The sequence below is a fragment of the Melanotaenia boesemani genome, chromosome 1 (assembly GCF_017639745.1).
Source record: "Melanotaenia boesemani isolate fMelBoe1 chromosome 1, fMelBoe1.pri, whole genome shotgun sequence".
Lineage (NCBI taxonomy): Eukaryota > Metazoa > Chordata > Actinopteri > Atheriniformes > Melanotaeniidae > Melanotaenia > Melanotaenia boesemani.
Window position 1 is genome coordinate 11,111,939 of NC_055682.1, and position 21,157 is coordinate 11,133,095.

Genomic DNA, 21,157 nt, shown 5'->3' on the forward strand with positions numbered 1-21,157 from the left:
TAATTTGCTGTACAGTCTCTTATTTAATATTAAATGCATTACTCTCTATAAACATAACATTTATCCACATATAAAAGCATGTATCTCTATTTACATTCAAGTCCTATCATACAAAATACACCATTTCCTCTAACTATATAAAAACGTCCCTGTCTGCTCTCCTTCTGTGTTGTAACTGATTGTCGTAGCATTTGCTTCACACGTATCAGATTCTATATGAATGTCACCTTATTGCTAATCTCCTTGAGATAATGAAGCAAGCTACTTCAGAAAAGCCAATATTCTCATTTTGTTGACGAAACAATCTTAAACTGTGACATCTGTTGGAGTTGGTTTTGACCTGCACAGAACCTGCCACATCCACAGAACAAGAACCGCTGTCGTCTCAGAGTTCTGGTTTACAGTCAAAAGCTATGTGCTGACATTCAGTATTTCTGAGGTTAATGGTTGAGAAATGGGAACACTGACCTTGCCCTTTAAATGGGACATTAAATTTCTTTGCAGCTAAAGCAGAATTCCTCATGTCAAGGATGCACATCTAACTACAGTGAGCTAGAAAAGCACAAATACAGAAGCCTTTTTGGTGTTACAGAGACATGATGTCATGATTTCAGATCTAATATCATGAGAGTGATCTACTGACAGATACAAAAGACTGTAACAGTCACCACAAAGTAAATTCCTTCTTCCATCTCCACTTCCTTTTGGAGGTTCTGGGTTTGGAGTTGTCAGTCTTTAGGCTCTGGGGAGCCTGGATGGTCAGTGTGTGGGCTGGCATCGTTCTCTACATCGGCCTCTGCCTCAACAGCCATGGAGGGTCCTTTGGAAACTCCTGAAACATAAAAACAGAGTTCATGCAATTTTGTTTTGCTCAAAGCTGCTCAGAAAACTGTAAATGTGCCTGAAAACACTCCAACATGTTTATATAAACAAGCTGCAGCCTGAGTCAGGCTGCAGCTGCAACATTTATCACATCACCTGTTGAAATGTGACAATACCTTTTCAAAAAAGTTGGTATTGAAAATGGTTACATCTGTATCAGTAGCAAGTAAATAAAATTAACATTTTTTCTCATTGATGGGTGAGAGAAGCCATTCAATATCAAGCAGCACCAATAAGTGGAAAGTGACTTGGACTATTTAGACTAGCTTGTTCATAAAATCATAAAAGCATTCAGGAGGAGCAGTTTAATGGTGTGCAGGAACATATGTATAACATCTGTACAACAACTCCATTCACTCCACTTACAACCCCTTAGAAAACACAAGATGCAGGAGATTGATCACGCTCACGGAGAATTTAGAGTGACCAAGAAACCTAATATGAATGCCTTTGGATAGTGGGAGAAAGCTGGGGTACCAGGAGAAAACCCACGTATACATGGGGAGAACATCCGAACTCCACATAGAAGGCACCTGTTTGAACCCCTTCCCAAGGTTCGAACCAGTGAAGTTACTGGTGTGAGGCCAGGGTACTAACCACCACACACACACCACCGTGAAACTGTGTAAAAATGATAAACACAACCTCAGATGACATATTAAACCATGTTATTATTTTAGTTTGTTATGATTTTAGTTATTTTAATTGTTTTAAATATTTGAATTATTTTAGTTTTACTTTATTTTATTTAACTCTATTTAGAATTTTTATTGCTCTTTGTATACTATTTATACAATACTATACTATACTATAAAAGAGGTGGAGCTGGCATCAAATGACCAATCACAATCATTTCTTTAGAGGCTAAAGGGCAACACAGCTGCTTCAGCCAAAAGCAAGGTGACAAAGAAGAAGAATGAGAACAATGAAAATGCATTATACAACAAGCTGATTCACATCATTAATGTACAGATAGATTTAATGATTTATGAATGATTATTTTAACAAATCAGTATTCACTGAAAGGGAATCTGGAGTCACCTCGGTAAACTACCAATCCCCTTTATCGCACAAGCCCCCAGTTAAACCAGACTGAATTTAGTATCTTATATTAAGCTAAAACTGAATGAGGTTGCATTTTTTCAACTGAAGTACAATATACTTACAATCTTATACAGGTGTGTGTATTTAGAAAACACGGGTCCATAAAAATTGGCAATAAAATGAATAAAGCAAATAAGAGTTTAATGTCACTTTTAACTATTTTATTAACAGCTAAACCTCACAGGCTGAAAAACCACTCCTATCCACATCCCCCTGAGGGCTGCAAACATCTAGGATATCTTCACAGTCAACGTGAACTTAGCTTTTTTTATATAAATGATTATGTTCGGTATCCAGGAGGACACAGAGAGGAAGTTATCTTCTCTTTATGCTTTTCATTTTGCCCACGTATATAATCTGCTGTACGAGTAAAGAGAGGAGACTGAGAACAGACAGGCAGGAGTCCCTTTTAAGTTCTTATTTTAAGTGACAAATTGTGCATTGGTTTAATGGTGAGAGTGTATTATTATTAGTTTGTGGCCAGAAGTAATGTAAGAGATAGTCTGCATGGCTTGAATTTATCATGTTTTACACATACAATTAATTGGCACTTTCTACAAATTATTACTGGTAGTTTGTACCTGTCGAAAGATGGATACTCTTGTTGTAGCTCGCAGCTGAAGACATGGCTTGACCCAGGGCTTGGTTAGTACCTAGAGGAGCACCGGGGGTTTTGGCTGCTGCTGCCGAGTTTGTTTTGGATTTAGAGTCCTTCCCTGGTTTAATCCACACCAGACTCTCTGTTACCTGCAGGGCAGCTCCCATCTTCTGAGCCATGTCCATCAGCTAATGGTGACCAAAAGAAGAGGCTTGGCAAGAAGTTATGACATGTAAAGACAACTGACTTCAGAAACGCCAACATCTACGGTACCTCGGAATCGAATTCAAAGTTGCTACTGGTGTCCCGAAGCAGATTGACTTTCCTTTCCATCTCCTGATACTGATCAAGAGCTCCCTTCTTGTCACCATGATTATACAGGAATATTGCAAAGTTTAGGTTTACCAGGGGGTTGGATCTGTAAGAAAATGATCACCAGGGAAGAGAGGGGCAAAAAAAAGTCAATGATGTGATATAATTTCAATTTCAGAGTAAAGATAAATTAAAGATGTTTGAAGCAGCTCACTCATCCAGATTCACAGCTTGTTCATATGCTCTGGTGGCGTTCTCCACATCCTCCAAATTGGTCAAAGCCACTGTTATTATAGATATGTGAAAGAAATTACTGTTAATAAAAGCTATCCAACAAAGCATTTCAACTGTAAATCCACCAGCAGACAGACATTCTCCATATGCTCCAGTTCTTAAAAATGTTAGATCCAAGTAGATCCTAAAGATGAAAATATATATGTGAAGACCCGATTAGCAAGCTGCTACAGTGTTTACAGATATTGTCTTTAACATCAGAATTAAATCATGAGTGATTTATCTGCTTCTGTGACACAGTACCTGCCAACAACATGTAGATTTCTCCCATTCGTGGGTTCAGATTGATGGCTGCGCTGAGGAAGTGGAAGGCTGAAGCGTACTGCTGCATGGTCAGGTGTACCAGACCCAGGTTGTACAACACTTTCCAGTCAAAAGGAGACAAGTAGTGAGCACGCTTCAGACAGCTGATGGCCTGGAGGATCAAGCAAGTCAGAAAAGAAAGATTGTCAGGACCTAAAGGCAAATCTTGTAATGATATAGGTGGATTTAAAACACTTCAGGGATATATGAATCAAATTTAATTTGAAATATAGTTATATATCCTTGTTGTGCTTGAATACTCGAGTCTGATATGCTGCAGGGTGTCAGGGGGGTACTGAATAAGTCCCACTGAAAGTAGTGCTTGCTCGCCCCTCTAAATTAATGCACTGGAACAGCCTCGGTTAAACTGAATTGAATTTTATAAAGTAAATAACTAAATCAGGGTACTCTTTATTAAGAAAAGAAACACAATTCTATCAGAGCCATTACTCTGCAGCTGAGGGAAGAAAATACTCTAAACAGGAAGAGTCCAGGAAACAGACTTATGAATCTGTTTTAATCACTGTCACCAAATTGCTGCAGACACCTTGATATAGAAATAAAAAAAGGAAACTAAACTTAATAATATTACTTCAGTCTTGTTCAACCTGGTGGATCAGTGGGGGGAAAATTACGTCTCAGTATGATTGAATATGGAGCCAAACCGCATTAAGAACAACTTGTCTCATGTTTACAAATACTTTCTTTTCAAATTGCACACTTAAAATAGATTATTATGTGTCTTTTCCTAATGTTAACACTTTTAAGGAAGAGATTGTAGGATGTCATTGATTCATTTTTCTTTAAAAGAAAACCAGATTAAATCAGATTCTTCTCATGTATAAAACATGATCAGAAACTCATCTAACTGTTGTATTATTGTGAATACAACAACATAGTCCGTATCTTGCAGCAACAAATTAATTTTTGGCCATGATGTTGACTGAATTACTTTACCTAAGCTTTAGTAAGTACTCTAGTACAAGCTGTACTGGTTTATGACTCAGCATGATCTAGAAAAACTTCTTCATGCATCTGTTTTTAGTAGGCTTGACCACTGTGAGAGTGTTTTTAGAGGTCTCTCTAAAAGAATCACTAGGACAACTGAAACGAATACAAAATGCTCCCACTCGTTTCCTCAATAAGACCAAAAAATGAAGGGAACATTTCACTCCAGTTCTCAGATCTTTACACTGGTTTGGTGTACAAGGAACTGAATGGTTCAGATCCAAAATATATATCTGATCTGCTGATGCCACAAGACTTCTGAGATCATCTGGGTCAAGTTTGCTTTCCATCCCAAGTTAAAACTAAATGAAGAGAATATGCTCCCAATATCTGGAACAAACTAGAAAACTACCTTAGTTATTTTAAATCAGGTTAAAAAACTTTGATTTGCCATCACTTTTAATAAGGAAGTGTTTTTTTCCTTTTCATCATTCCTTTGTATTTTTTCTCATACATGGTGTAGCTAATGACACATTTCCCACTGAAGTCTTGTTTGTATCATGCTTAAACCCTGTTGCCTGTTTCTCGCCATTTAAGCTTTAGTTTCTATTTCATTTCTATTGTTTAGTATGTTTTTCATTTTTCTTTTGCACCTTGCTTTCAATGTTTTATGTAAAGCACTTTGAATTGAACTGAACTTCAGCAGTTTTCTCCACCTTGAAGACAACAAGCAAACCCAAAAACAGGATTACCCACAGCTACATATTTCTTTTTTCCAAAGAAGCACATGCCAATGTTGTTCCAAAGAGGGGGGCTTTCAGGCACAGCACAGGCTGCCACTCTGTACTTGTTCATGGCCACATCAAAGTCACCATGGGTTTGCATCATGCTGCCTGCAGCCAGGATGGCCTGGGAATAAAAACAGTGATTAGAGATATTAGAGGAAGATGTAACCTTTGAAATGGCACATGATGAAAGCCAGACATCTAACAGTAAATGACCTTCTATACTGACTGACATTAAAAGAAATTCCATCACATTGTCTTTACGTTATTAGAAGCAAACACGGTTAACATTCAAGTGTAATGTTTAGGAAAGTGCCCACATACCTTATAATTGTTTGGATCAAAAGTGAGGGCATTTCCAAGGTGCTCAAAAGCTTTTTGGTATTTCCCAAGCTGACAAAAAAGGAAAGAATTATTGTTATTTATATCTTGTCACATGTCAGGTCCCAGAGAAGGTTATGAAAAAATCTACCAACCTGTAAATACAGCAGGCCAAGAGTGGTGAGGAGTTCGGTGTTCTCCGGAGAGAATCTGAAATGAAAATAAGACAAACTGAATGAAAAATGTCTCTTTATCCCCAACATGCCTGTAATTACGCTAATCAATTATGTTAATTATGCCCGCCCTTATTTTAGCATGCCTATGTGGTTGATATTCATAAAAACAGCTGATTATTCAGTAAGTTTTGATTCAGCATTATTCCTGAGTATTAATTATGACATGTGCAGCTCAAAGACAAATAGTAGAGAGGAGGCGGATAGACACTAAAATGAGGTTCACAGCAGTAAGTCTCATTAAAAGCGACACCAGTATTAGGGCATTTGATTAATTCATTTACCCCCAACAGGAGGTAGCCATAATGAGCTCTGTTGCAGATACTGGTATCATTTTCTTATTTACACCATGGTTCCTTGCTTAAACATCAGCAAAGGAGAAATGAGCTGAATTTATAAGGGAGTTGAAAAGGACCTCGAGTGAAAATGTGGCAAAGATTGAGCTTTGAGTGAGAGTGAATGAATACCACCTGCTAAAATAAGCTCCAGAGATAGAAAGTCTCTGAATAAATCAAGATGGAGCAACTTGAAAATACACAGCCACCTTTTATTGCAGCCTATTTCTCTAAAATATCTACATGCTGAATGAGAGGAGCAGTCTGTAACACAAGGAACAATTGATTATTTAGCTATTTGAAGATAATATTGACCAGGATTCTCTTTAAATGTCTTTTCAATGCTTGTTAACGGTGTCAACATTTCAAATTCACTTACTCCACTGCTCTCTTATACACGTCAATGGCCTTGTCGGTTTCTCCAGCCAGCAAATGAACCTTCCCAAGCATCATAAAAGTCTTGTCATGTTTATTTATCTGAAGAGCTGTGTTGAGATGTTCTTCAGCCTGACAGAGACAGAAGATCAATAAAGATCAAAGCTCCAGGCAATGACTACAATTTGTATTGTAAAGTGTCCAGCATACTCACATTTTTAAAGTCTTTGATGAAGAAATGGCACATGCCGAGATTATGACTGACCTCCTGGGTGAGAAAATGTCAAATGTCATAGTTTACAATCATCATTGCTGCATACTAGTTGAACAAGCACAGCTTCTTTAAAATAAAAATGTCGTTCAAAACAGTTTTGTGGAAGCTAAATGTTGCAGTCATGTTGATTAATGAACGATTAATGTTGCTTTGCGTCCACTTTATCACAACTTTTAATGGCTCTTTAAAGTACAGCCACAAGTAATCAGTTGTTATTGAGGAAAAAAAAGACCCAGCTGGGTGTTTCCTGTTTTAAATGGGAAGGGAATTTGTTGAGGGAACCTCATGCTGCGTTTTCAGGGTGAAAGATGCCAAGTGGGCCCACTAAAAACTTTCTCCTTAGAACTTGAAGACAAAGCAGAAACTCAGTAGCAATGTGTCTTCTTCTCTTACCCAGTCTTTCTCATTAAGTCTTGCAGCTTCATGATAGAATTCAATAGCTGCTTTGTGCTTTCCCAGAAGAAATCTAAAGGGAAGAATAAACAATGATCAATAGGTGAAATCAACCAAATTTGTCACCGCTTGCTAGATAACATTTTTACAGTAGCATTATTGTTTTAAGTTTCTCTCCCATCTCCACCTTGTTAGCTAATAGAGGAGGGGTTCATGCACTGAGAAGCAGAAGACTCACAGTGATCGGGCCACTTGTTTGAGGTTGTCAGAGCTGTTAGGATTAAGGATGGCACAGCTCTGAAAGAGCTCCAGGGACTGTTGGATCTTGCCCTCAAGACGCAAGATTAGTGCTGGCAAGAAATAAAGACACACAAAAAAAGAGGATCTTCATCTACTTGAAGGGGAAAAAAAGGCCTTTGAAAATCAAAGGAACATCTTGGTGTCTAAAGAGCAAGATTTAGGGAAATGAAACGACATGCTGTTGAGCTTGGAAGCCGACTACAGAGGCTTTATTCAGTATAGCTGTTAATTAACATCACTCACATTAGATTTGTGAAAGACTGAAATGAAAATGACGGCTCACCTTGGACATATATGGCATATTCACACATTCCATTGGTCTCTTGCAGTTGTTCTTTAATGATCACCTAGAACAGAAAATGAGAGACGATCTTCAACAGAATGGAGTAATGCTAAAATTTATGGCAACACAATTTTACTATACATATTACTGAATACTAACTCCAATTAAGTTTAGTTTCAGAACACACTGCAGTTAAAATATATTACACTATGTTCTGTATATTTCAACTCAATGAAATAAATAAATAAATGTACTTAATTTAAGAAGAAACTGATTTGAAACAAGTCAAATTACCCCTCAGTTGCAGTCAGATAATTAAACTTAGTAAGATTTATTGGAACACAACTATCTAGCCTTTAGAAAAATGAGATCTCTTACAGAAAAGTGGTACATTATTCACTTTAATAGCCATATTAAGTCAATTAATGTCTTTCTCAATGTAAACAAAATTAAAAAGCAGATACTAAACAAAATGATTCTTCATAAAATGATAACTGAGGTAAATCTCAGTATTAAACTTGTGCTTGTCAGAAAGTTTCAAGTCAAAATGTTTGTTGTTCAAGACTTCCAGCCTGTTTCCTGCAGTTCAAGCATCTTGTCAAACTGATATTCAGTATGTTGATATTGCAATGAGCATTTTGATTATATTATGCAGCCCTAACTGAAACTATATTATGATAAACAATATTAATTTAATAGACAAGACTGATCCCTGTGAACATGCATGTGATCAGGCAGTATGTCAGATGATTCCTTTCCCTAAATCATTAAGAGTAATCTGTTGTATTTATCATGACAGTGAACAATACTTTATCCGAAGAGATGCCACAAAACTCCTAGGAGAACCGAGTAATGTCTTCATTTTTTGCAAACACCTACAACGTGACAAATATAAAGTACAAAAAAGCAAAGATATTAGAATCTTGGAGGATGGATTACAACAGTTGCAATAAAGTGAAAAATCCTCAGCGCTAACAACACTGCAGTTGTTTTTTTTTTTTTGTTTTTCTTAACAAACAATGTGGGTACTCTTGTCACTGTTGTCTTAAACACCAACTTTGAGAAAAATATTCTGTTTAAAATCTGGAAACAATCTCGAAATCTTAGCCTTCCCTTACATGGTAAATTATTCCAGAAGTAAGATCAATGAGATTTTAGTCTAAATTAGATTACATGTCCTGGTTAGATCTGGAGGTTAAAAGACTACATGAGGAGTGCATTTTGTTCTCGGCTTGCACAAAGTAGGTCTTCAGAGAGAGAGTAAGATGGTATATTCCTGTTACACATCTTGAAGTATAGGCATCTATTTGGAGACTTCCAAGTAGCTTTATCAGGAAATAAGGCAACTAATGCAATCAACAGATAGTGAAGTATATGTATGATGGATGTATGGATTTTATAAACGTTCATCTTCATTAACCTAAAAGCGACAGGTTACACTTAAAGATGAATGCTGCAATCTTATACACCATACCAGACTGTAGTTACAAGTTTATTCCCATCTGAATCTGAACTGCTCTTCTACTGAACAAAGCTACAGAGGCCATACTTTACCTTACAGGTCTCATAGTCTTTGTGGAGATAGTGCTGGTGGATTAGCCAGTTTCTCCTCTCCACAATAGGAAGATCTGGAGCTTAGTGGGAAAACACAACAAAATCAAAACACTGTATTGAAAGAAAAAAAAAATCTGGGAAAATGTTGGGCTCATTAGATTTTGCTGTTCAGGTGATGTCTCATTTAGATGAAAGCTGAATGATTAACTCTGAAAGTGCCCTCCCTTTGCAGTCATTAGTAAGTCTCTGATCTGACAGTGAGCGTGGATGCTTCACATAACCTAAATCCACAGGCTAAATTTAAATCTAATCACCAGACAGAGTGGAAATATTTGCTTGTTAGCAAGTTTTTTCCTATGAACAGACAGCTCAGACTATAAACAGTTATGTCTATGTACGGTAGGTGTTTTCTGTTTTAATTTGACAGGTGAATAAATAATTCGGAAAGCACCCTACCTCTGCAGTCACTAGCAAGTCTTTGATGTGACAGTTAACATAGGTGTTACCACTTCAACTAAAAACCTGAGGCTAAACTGAAATCAATTCACCAGCAAGGCTCAAAATGTCACCTTGTAAGCAAGTTTTGTGTAACAAACACTGCTTTTTTTTTCTCTCTCTTAACATCTCAGCAGGTTGAGATAGTCTCCCTGTTGCCAGGGCAACAATGTCTCAGAAGCCAGGTGCATGTGACAGAATGGAGAGAGGAAGCCTGAAGGAATGAGCAGCACAATGCAAAGCTTTAGAAAGGGTAGGTGACCTCAAAAGATAAACCACAAAGTCTTTTTGCGAGTGGAGTGCAACATTCCTTTTCACAAGGAGGCAAATGTAATTCCAATTTAAGCGAGTTTGATTTAGGTAATCCCTTATTCTTGCACCAACTACCTTTTCCTCCAAGGCTAAAAAAAACAATTCAAGACACTGTGACAAAAGTGCTAGTTTGGAGTCTGCCATTGAAATTAGGGTATACAATTAATGAGCATCTTGTGTTAAAATACTGTAGGAATTATGCAATTTCATCTCCCATCGTTTTTTATCTGCCAACGCTTCAAGCAGAACTCTTATCTGCTGATTTGCCACTAAAACTCAAGCCTATTCCAGAAGCTTCACAGTGTGAAACTGTGTGGCGGGTTTCATACGTTTGCCACGTCAACATGTGGAATGGACCTATTTGTAGAGACCTAATCCACTTTTATTCCTGTTGAGACAGTAATAATATTCTTGTCTCTAGGATTCAGCTGTGGTCCTGTGATGTTCCAGCGTCTGAATGCATAAAGCAGGGCAGATTTGGAGAAGACGGATGGAATACATGGGTGAGACAAAAAAGGCTGGATAGGAGGAGGAAAGAAGGGCACAGCATGAGGTGTCCCAAATATTGCTGTGTGAAAACTTCATTCCAAGCATTGAGGAATTTGCTCATTGTTACATTTGATCAGGCTAATGCTAAGACAGCTTTGCTCTCCTTGTGTTTCAGCCATGTGTTAAAACAGGATAAGAGCAGAGGAGAGGCATGCTGAGATCAAAAGACACATGGGGAGATAGTAATGAAATATGGGATGGAAATTATTTTGGAAGTTTTGCCCCCAGAAACTTACCCCATAAAAAAAAACTCATGTTGTCATGTCATTTAGTTTTACACTGAGCTGCTGACACTTGTTTTTCTCAGGAAAATGACAGAAACGAGAATTACCATTTTTGAAAAACAAAAGGTTGAATAAGGCAGAGTGCAAAAGTAGTGTCAATAAAATGACAATTTATTTAGCACAACCAAAACATGGTGCACAGGAAACAGCCTTTCTGCAGCTCATTCCGGGTGTTTACCATTTAGAAAACGGGAGCTGCACTGATCTGCACAAAATCACATCCCTGCCGTCCAACTGCGGTAAGAAATTGGTAAGAAACTCATAAAATACTATTAATCACTAGTTATGAACAACATAATTTACTTTGTGTATACATTAAGTAACCTAGATTGTTTAATTGTAATGATTACAGGATGGGTGTAATTTCTGATCATTTATGGCTTTAAATTCTATTATTTCTGGAGTTCAAACTTTAAGTATGAAGATGATTCACTTTTTGTTTGTATGTTTGTGACTTTGATCTAGATTTTTATCATTTAATGAACTGTTTCATCCTGTGACGCATGTTTTTTAGTGGATCGTATTTAACTAGAGGATCAATTATCATACAATGATTGTTACTGAAGTTTTTTCTTTATTTCTTCATTTTACACCACTATTAAAGATTAGTTGTATTAGCAACATTAAGAGCCATAATTATAAAGGCAATAAGACAAATAATCTATTGCTTATAAGTTATTTGTGTTTAATTTTCCTTTGGCTTCAAACCAGAATGTACCTGTAGAGATGACACAGTTTGACTTTTAAACAGATGTCACGTAGAAATGCCTGAAAATAAACAACAAAATAATCTAAATGATTAAATGTTTATGGAAATTTGATTTTTTTTTTGTATATTTCATGCCTCTAATTATATGCAGGTGAATTAAAATGATTCATGTAGCTATGTAAAACATCATCTTAAATGGTTGCATTGAGGTGATGGTCATAATTGACAGACTTAGTTTTTATATCTCATATCTTTATGGTGATGAATATTTTTAAGTCTAACCCAAGTTACATTTGTTAAAGCTTTACTCTGCATATAAACCTAGCATAATTATTCAAAGACATTTAAATATGTTCCAATAGCCTGACAAACTTATAAAGCTCTTGCTATTTTGCTTGAATATATCGTACACTTCAGAAGTAACTCATTCAACTCTGTGCTTTATGAAAAAATGAACAGAAAGTAGCATTTATGGCTGCTGCATGTAGTTCAGATAATTTGACTTTAAGTGAAACAAATGACAACGCTTAGTCAAAAAGCATAAAAAACTAAAACGGTTTGATGCACTCTGCATCTGATGCCTAATGACTTGATGAATTTTAACTGGTATGGTTTGTTTTTGTGATTGGTCAACAGCTATTTTGTCCTTGGTCATAAAGCGCTGCTCATCCTATCAGAATAAACTGCACACATCCTCGCTAACTTATGTCATTTAAATAATAACTGATACATTATCATTATTATCATTACTGCAGCCAGCATTATCACACATGCAAATGTTATGTATAAAAGAATTATTTCATTACTATAATTCTGGCAGGTGGAGCTATAAATTATTACATGTCAGGCTGTCAGTAATGCTTAGTTTCATAAATCTGATGATTATTTTCTCAATCATCTCTAAGGTAAAAAAAATCACAATTTTTCTTTGGCCAAACTTGAAACGCAAAAAATTTGCATATTTAAACTAAGAGGATTTTGTATTCTTAAATCAAATACAATTACTTAAGATTATCTTTACAAATAGTTTGCATTTAGGTTGCTAAATAAAACAAAATTTTTCAGCTTCACTTCCAATGTGTAAGTTTTTAATGTAAAAAGTAACTTGTAAGTAAAGTTGTTCGGTAAACAGTACAATGTTAAACTTTGAAATATAGCGGAGAAGTCATTTAATGATGTATTACCTTTGTGTACACTTACACCATAAGGAACAGATTGTAATAGTATAACAACTGTGGTATTGCAGTCAATTTGGTTAACCCCAAATTCACCTAAAGTCACCTTTTTTAAAAAACATTTTCTCTGGAGAGCCATTACCCCCACATCCTCCTGTCCAGTTTGAGTTCACTGTTTACCTCCACTACAAATTAAATCATTTTGTTTTACTAACCATCATTCAGTCACCTTTTTTTTTAAACACATTTTAGTTTGAATTGGTGCTTCAAAATTATATTATGTACACTCCAGTAAGGACTTCCATGCCATGTATACCATGACTGCAGGGGAAATACAATACCATATCACAGCATGTAATCAACTGCTTCTTTAGGACTGGAAGTTATAATTACAACGCTGTATAAAATAACACAAAGGAAAGGCTTAATCTACAGGATCTATAGGATAAAGGGATTATTGTGATATTAAGATGCAATGAAGTTGACAAAATAGCTTCAAAGTACTATAAACATTCCTCACTGCATGAGACATCTTTAACATGGCTTAGCAGCTGTTTGCAGAGTGAGGGTGACATCTGCAGGCCAGTCGGTTCTAAAGTCTTTTATTTTCAGTGTTACCAAAACGCTCATAAACTCACAATTAAAAAACATACATTTAATGACAAAAAAGTGTGCTGCAAAAGCAGCTGTTGTAATAAATCTTTTGGTTAAATTAATTGCAGCTGTGTGGCTGTACCTTTTGGTGCACGGCGTTTCTTGGCTTCAGAAGAAACTGGGAGCTGAAACATAAATTAAACATGACAGGAGTCAAACACTTTATAGCAAAATTGTCTTGATATCATGCTGAATATTACTTGGATATTATGCACAGCAGGCCCCACCAAAAGCAGTCTGCCACACCCTCAAAGGCTAACAGGAAATGTAAGTGGACAAACTGGAATGTTTGTAGAAGGAGTGTGTTCATAATGTCATACAAAGTTGAACAGAAAGTAAAAAAATAACATTGTTATGTTAGATAATACAGCTCTACAGATGAACTGGGACTGTATGCTGTACAAATGCTGCAGCTGATTTTAACCATAAAAGGACCCACAAAAACTGTGACTGAATGCTTAACATACTTTTGAAGGTATAACTACGTATGACCCACAGGTTTGTCAAATTTCCTACATTTTTTGTACTCATCATCTTAACTCAACATCAGATTTTCATTTCACCATCACATGAAGATTTTTTCACCATGAATTAATAATCAGGGCAAACTTATTTAACTGTACTGTTTTGTGCAACATTTATTTACTGAGGCAATACCCAAGCTTCTGATCACAGACAAAGCCTTTCTGACCAAAAACTTGGCTACATGTAAGTGTATGTTTGATCTAACAATACAAATTTTATTAAAAAACATCATTTTTCAGTGGTATGCCTCACTGGCAAAATATCCTAAGTTAACAGTATAATGTGTGCTTGTGCTATGAAATGTAATCCAGTGAGACACACAACACCAGAAACACGATTCAGTTCAATTTATTTATTTAAAAAAAAAAAAAAAAAAAAAAAAAAAGGTGGGGGGGGGGGGGGGGGGGGGGGGGTTGTTGAGCTGTAGAACCAATGAATAGGAAAGGTGTATTTGAAAGGGACCATTTTAGGGCATATTATTAAATGAACTAGCCCATTCTTATCTCACTGATCTTTTAATACCTCGCGCTAATGTTGAGATCTGCTGACCAGTCACTTTTGTTGTCCCAGAGGTCCAGGCCCAAATTGTGGTACAGCCTCCCCATTCATATTAAGATCTAACCAACTGTGGACTTTTTAAAATCTTGTTTAGACTTATTTTTTACTCTCTTGCTTTTAAACCAGACCAAGCTTTGGCATTTTTGCTAACTGTTTAATGCTTGTGTTTTTTATAGTCTTTTATTTCTTTTATATCAGTTTTATTATTTAGGTCCCCAATTGTTCTTATTTCTATGTTATCACTCTTAGTTGTACAGCACTTTGGTCGACATATGTTGTTTTTAAAGGTGCTAAATAAAGTTTACTTGACTAAGTGCCCTCACATGTTTCTGTCCTCTGGAACAGGGGTGTTGGCATATTCAAAGGAGTTTTACTGAAGGTATTGACCACAGCTTTTCTGGATAAGGTCCATCATTTCACAAAATCCAGTTTAACCTTTGATTACATCTCTAGTCCTTTCAAAACACTATTGTGTGTAATAGCTCTGTTCCTCAGTTTGACATACAATCAACTTTAAATGGCTCTCAAAGCTCTCATATTCGAATATGTATATAAAATGGAGTCAGATGCAAACTTGAAGAATGTAGGTGTGACAGCCTGAGTGAACTGACTGAGGTATGTTTATGAAGCTATCTCATTTTCATCTGCAGTTTGGTCACGTATAGGCCACAGCTTAACGAATTAATAGGCTCCTTGCAGCTAGTCCATTGCTGTGCATTAACAGGACCCTAAGCACTCTGTTTAAGTACTCGTGCACATGCGTAATCCCATTTGCTTAGCATAGCTTCTAATTTTAATAACTTGTGGGTGGCTTTGGGAAACAATGTTTTGATAGCTTGTTCTCGATATTTCATTACACCACAGACGTTAAGGGATTTATTATCGCAGTCATACAACTAATAGTGTAGCTGTTTAACAACAGAGCTGATTACCAACGTTACGGTACAATGCGTGGGCTAAAACGGTAGTCAGCCATACATTATGATACCGTTGCATTTATGCTAGTGTTGCCTGTGAGATATTTGCCCTCCTCAGGTTTTAGTTTGGCGTGGGATGAGGAAGATTAGACAGTTAAGTTATAGTTAGCTGTAGCTTAATCAACTTAGCCCCTACCCGCCACACAGCTAACAGACCTTCAAATAAGTGTAACACACACGCCTTGCTCAAAGACAGTGTTACTTTAATCACGAAGAATAAACTGTCACTCCGTATAGTGGTGTGTTAATGTTTACTAAAACAAAACGGTGACTGGATTTGGCTTTGCACTCACCGCTGTGGTTTTCTCCTCGTCGGCCATCTTGGGATGATCAACAGTAGAAACTGTTGCTATGGATACAACTGTAGACCTCGGACGTGTACGGCCCAATCATGTGGTAACATGCAGGTAGGTGGTATGAAGTTGTAAAGTCGCGTCGGGTGTACCCAGAGGGCTGGTCACGAAACTAAGCTAAGGGGTTAATCTAGGATTTCTTGGCTGAATTTATCCTTGATTTTGGTTTCACAAAAGCAGTAAAACATAAATTACCATCTAGATTTATTCTGTGCACCTAGCCTGCTCAAGACCAGGCAGTCAGCCTTAGTTAAAGCTGAAGTTGTTTACCACTCTGTCAGGAGTAGCAAAAAGTGAAATAACTGCCCTCAAAAATGACTATTTAACTGTAATCACCATCAATGATTTAAATCACCTTGACAGCAAATTATCTAAGACTGCTAAACTAACATCTAACATCAGTTAGATGCAGACATGTTAGGTCTGTATCACTGAGTTGATTAATAACTAAATCGATTTCACGACCCAGCAAATTCAAATTTTATTTGCTCTTAGTTCAAAATACACTTAAATTTGATATCCTCCAGTCCAATCTGTTGTCAGCTACAACGTTTAAATGTACAATTCAACTTAAACTACAAACTTAAAATCATAATGAGCAGTTTCAAGATTAATATATTTGTGTTATGTAATAAATTATAATATTAATATATATATATATATATATATATATATATATATATATATATATATATATATATATATATATTAGATTATAGATTAGGCAGGCAGGCAGATAGATGGATGGATGGATGGATTAATGGATGGATGCAAGCAATGGTTACAGACACCAAGATAAAAGTTTGAAGATATTTGGTATGGTCAATAATGATAGGTTTCCGAGTAATATGTATGGTGGCCAGGAATTGCAAAACAATATTACATTGAGTGAAATACTTACATTTTGGTGATACACATTTGAATGTTTATTTCAAATAAACCTTATGGCCCTGAATGTGGTTATACAGCCTATGAAACAATGTCAAAGTTGTGATGAATCTCCCATGGGAGGGCAAATTAACAAAACCTTAGTCTGCAGACACAGAAGTCAGACGACTTAACATGGAGAATTTAATTAGGTAAAGTTTATTCACATACAACCCACAGTTAAGATCAAGGTCATCATTGTAATTCATTTGCCAATGAGATGTCAACAGTTAAGTAGGAAAATAAATCAAAGTAATGAAAAGTTACAAACAAAAACATGCTTACAATTTACCTGACATAATCAGAAGACTTGACAGACATAATATGATACTACACGGAGTTAAAACCTTCCAAGTCTAAATTACAAGGACCTTGTTATCCATCATGTAATTAACACACTCAAGATGTACAGCATGACTGAGTCTTACCAGAATATAATGAAATCAAATTTTGAACATTTTATTTAATATTCTGACTGAAAACCAATTCTCGACAAATATCCATCCAGTAAATAAGTTTTAAATAAGTCAAATATTTACAATTAATCTTAATATACATTCTGATCATGACAAAACTTCACCATAATACAAATATTTCTATAAAGTCACAATCAGAGCAGACACTCAAATCCCCACACAATTGATATCCTCTTCAAGGAACTGATGTTGACATCTAAACATAATTCAGTGTTACAGTAACATTAAGTCAGATATATTTACATGTACAAACTTGAAAATAACAATACCCAACAAGTAATAACAACTATCTGCAACACTTATGTACAGTATAAGTATAGTGTTCTTTCAGCTCATTAATGCACTTATACACCTAAAGTCTATGTCAGTAATGTTGCATCAAACATGCATGACTTCATTTGTAATTACAGGTAGACTCTGTGGAAAAAAATGCTCCTCTTCCAAACTCAACATGATTTAAATGCAACACCTCTCCCCTTACAAGGAAATCTTCATTTACCTTTTAAACCTCACTTCATCCAAATTCATTCAACTGATTAAAACAGAACCAAGACAGACCTTCATCCCATCACCTTCATCAGCCCATCCAGTAGAGTTGCATGCATGCATATATATATATATATATACATACATACATACACACACTTGGTATGTAGTATGCAGTATACACTTGTTATTCTAAATCATGTTGCTATAAAGGTGAGGGACATTATGTGGCCTCATCATTCACTGATGGGAAAACATTTTTATGTCTAGTATTGCTTTTGATATGATCCAGAGAGTTTATTCTTCAAGGCCTCTGTATGATTTTAATAAATGAAGAGTTCATGTAAAAAAAATTCTCTCCAGCATCTTTAATGACAGAATTTGAATAAAACCACACCGACCTCTTGTTTAGAATGTGTTGCTTTTATTTCCTTCAGTACTTTTCCCAAAATAACTTCTGATAATCTGAATGTCAGATGTGCTGTGCACTGAAAGGAGGTCAACAATTCAACCAGTACCAAACATGACTCCTCACTTATTTTAATTCTGTATGTTTCCAAAGTCTCTTTCAATGTATAGTTTCGAAGTGGAGAATGGGGAAACCTCACAAGGCAGAATTTTTGATTACTTACTAATTGTTTTTGGCTGTTTTCCTAAAAACAACCTAAAGCCCCTTAAGACTACTGAATAATGTTGGGGCATGGCTCACCTTGTATGCTGGTCAGGATACTGGCCTGAGGCACTGAGTACATAGGAGCACTCTAATTCCCTTGGCTCCTGCCAAAGGCTCCCTGAGCAGCAGAGGTGGCAGCGCTTGCGGCAGCATTCTGGAAGCTTCGGTTGGTTATGACCCCTTGGGAAAACTCCTGCTGAGCTTTGGTGAAACTGGCACCTGTCCTTCTGTACTTGCCATGCACCTGGAAAGAGAGAAAAGTAAAAAACTTTTCAACCAAATCAAATCCAGTCAACTCTGATGAATCTGTGATTTTCAAGTCTGTGCCATCTCTGTTGATGTTCTTCTGAAGTTGGTCTGTCAGGGAGCTCATTGTTTACAGTCCAACTGGCCCTTAAAATCAGAAGATCACATTTAAGAGACCCCATCCCTAAAGGCTGCAGACTTCCATGTGTGGAAAAAACAAAAAATTTAGCATCCTGCACTGGCAGCTATGGAAAGGCTTAGGTGTGATCATGGAAGAGCAGCTTGTATTAACTCACTTGTTATGCCTGGAACTGATTAAGGTTTATTCATGAAAGTTGCAAAATGCCTCATCAAATCACCAGCTTGTATAATATAAAAGTACCTGCCCCCCTCCCACTCTGCTACAAACCATCTGAAAACAGCATTTGTTAGGAGGAAAATTTTATCTCCACATTTCATAATAATTCAGGGCAGCTATCAATATGCAGTTTAAACATTTTCACATGAATGTAGGACATGATTTATTAAATTCCACCATTTACTGGTCCTACTGAGAATAAAACCAAACAAGAATTTCTCGTGGGTAAAGGCTGAGTTTCTGAATCATTCAACAGTTTCCAGATCTTTGTGTCTTCTCTGATGCTCAGTAAAACTTTTCACCTAAATTTCTTGTTTCGCTCTTTGATTCTTCTGTTTCTCTCTTTGGTCTCTATGCATCTTCAGTGAGTTGAAATGAAAGTTAAAAGTTTAGTTAAGTCAAAGTTGTCTTAAATTTGACTGTAAACATTCAGCATACAGAGGCTGGGAGGGTGGGTGATAGAATATATTTGCTGTATCCCAAGACGTTTTATATGTGATTTATAAAATGGCTATCAAATAAAATTTTATTTATACACAGTTTTCAAAGAGGAGTAGCACAGTGTTTACATAATTAAATAATGTTTGCATATTAAAACAAAAAAAGATAATTTAAACACACACCTACTCTCATTCTCTCTCTCTAATGAACACAAACCCGAAGACGCTCTGATGACAGGAAGCCAACTTCCCATCCATCCCGAAAACTCTCCTAAGCACATCCACGCTGTTGTTTTAGGAGAGACAGGAAGGAGATGTGGAGACATGTAGTACTCGCATCAAGCTTGTTTAAGAGCGTTGAGATAGAAGCTGACTGTGAGACGTCCTTTTTAAGCCATAATAATGCCTTAGAAATGACCACAATGACGAGGAGATTCTGATTGTTCAGCTGTGCACGTTCCAGTGATGGACATCCAGTTCTTATTATACAGGAGCAGGAGAACTCCTCCACCTGCTTCTCCTCTACCACCTGCTTCTCGCAGGAGAGCGAGTGTTTCCACCCCGGGAGCACTTAAAAACATGGATAATTTGTCTGTTTTTCAGGTGGTAGTTGCAATGTAATTTCCAACATGCGCTCTGTCCGCTCTTGGAGGTGTAGCTCACCTGTGTGTGCATGCAGCATGTAGACAAGTTGTGATGACATGTTGTTTAAATAAGATAACGAACATCAGACTGTTTAGTTTTTATAATAAAAGGTCAAAATTTAATCTGTTCTAGAGGAAATGTACCTTTAAAATGTAACTACACCCTCTACTTTTTGCGTAACTCCACCCACTGTGAAATTTTAAAAATGCCTGCAGGAGGTGTGGTGTGATCAGGGAGCAGAGAGTGGGCGTGTCAAGCACCTACGCCACAGAGCGGCCTTTGAGGTGGAAGACTTTTTCCTTCCTGAATCTCCTCAGGTACACATGAACAAGATGGTCCTGAACCGTATCAGTCTGAGCCGTTAGCGCTGTTACGCTGGCCTGTATGCAGCTCCATCAGCTCTGGAAAGCTGTGGAGACTCGCGGCAGGTTGTGGCAGCTGGAGGAAGTGCCGCTGTAAGTTGCTGCTGCATTGATTTGAGCGGCTGCATGTCGCCAGATGAGGATCAGCAGGTAAAGAATAAAGTCTGGTGTTACTTTTACACCCCTCAAAAGCACAAATCCGTCCCATTGCAGGAATATTTCATCAGAAACTCTGTTAAAGAATAGAAGTCTGAAACTAGCAAATCTACACCATTTCCACATTCATATGCGTGAAAAACCTGGTTTTACCCTGGTTTTTTAAAATGAATTAAAAAAAACAAATTAGTCCATAAGTATGGGTGTTTTCATCAAAATTAAGTAATACTGTGTTGTTTACAGCTTAAAAAACACATTTTTCAGTGCACTACCCTTTTAAATGACTTCTGTTGCGATCTGATGCAAAATAAAAGTTTTTTAAAAGCTTGTGAGAGGAGGTCTGTGGTTCTAAATAAAAGGTTTGCTAAATTTTACTTAATTGTGATTTTCCCTTTTAAAAAAAGTTTACTTAAATCCTTCTGGTGTGTTTACATGCATGATTATGTTGAATTCAACATTTACACTACGTTTTAAAGATTTTAAAACATCAAGATATGTATCAT

General features: G+C 36.6%; 2 protein-coding genes across 3 annotated transcripts in view; both read right to left on the reverse strand.

Annotated features, from left to right (window-relative positions):
* On the reverse strand, positions 1–15,891 carry bbs4 (Bardet-Biedl syndrome 4). Its single transcript, XM_041981759.1, has 16 exons — positions 15,826–15,891; positions 13,555–13,597; positions 9,295–9,374; positions 7,741–7,804; positions 7,396–7,507; positions 7,158–7,230; positions 6,705–6,758; positions 6,495–6,622; positions 5,703–5,757; positions 5,551–5,619; positions 5,198–5,350; positions 3,434–3,605; positions 3,111–3,180; positions 2,858–3,002; positions 2,568–2,772; positions 1–832 (listed from the first exon to the last, which is right to left on the reverse strand). Exons 1-16 carry the CDS (start codon positions 15,850–15,852, stop codon positions 729–731), a joined length of 1,554 nt encoding a protein of 517 aa, XP_041837693.1. The 5' UTR covers positions 15,853–15,891; the 3' UTR covers positions 1–728.
* Positions 3,231–21,157, reverse strand: part of scamp2l (secretory carrier membrane protein 2, like) — a 27,376-nt gene continuing 9,449 nt past the window's right edge. Inside the window, exons 9-11 of one of the 2 annotated variants that reach the window (XR_006009922.1) lie at positions 18,293–18,691; positions 7,826–7,828; positions 3,231–3,243 (exon numbers count right to left, since the gene is read on the reverse strand). Coding sequence is in view for 1 of the 2 variants with exons in the window: in XM_041981828.1 (XP_041837762.1) it covers positions 18,536–18,691 (156 nt within the window). In the remaining variant the exon portion in view is untranslated. Of the gene's footprint in view, positions 3,244–7,825; positions 7,829–16,950; positions 18,692–21,157 lie in introns of those variants that run through there. The other variant, XM_041981828.1, reaches the window with a different exon arrangement.

Bases quoted from the DNA above. Each gene is read 5' to 3' on its own strand.
- bbs4 (XM_041981759.1), bottom strand. From the start codon at position 15,852: ATGGCCGACGAGGAGAAAACCACAGCG. The intron at 7,231-7,395 runs GTGAGTCTTCTG...TCTTCCCTTTAG, and splicing joins AAACAAGTGGCCCGATCACT to ATTTCTTCTGGGAAAGCACA. The intron at 5,351-5,550 runs GTATGTGGGCAC...TTTTATTCCCAG, and splicing joins TTGATCCAAACAATTATAAG to GCCATCCTGGCTGCAGGCAG.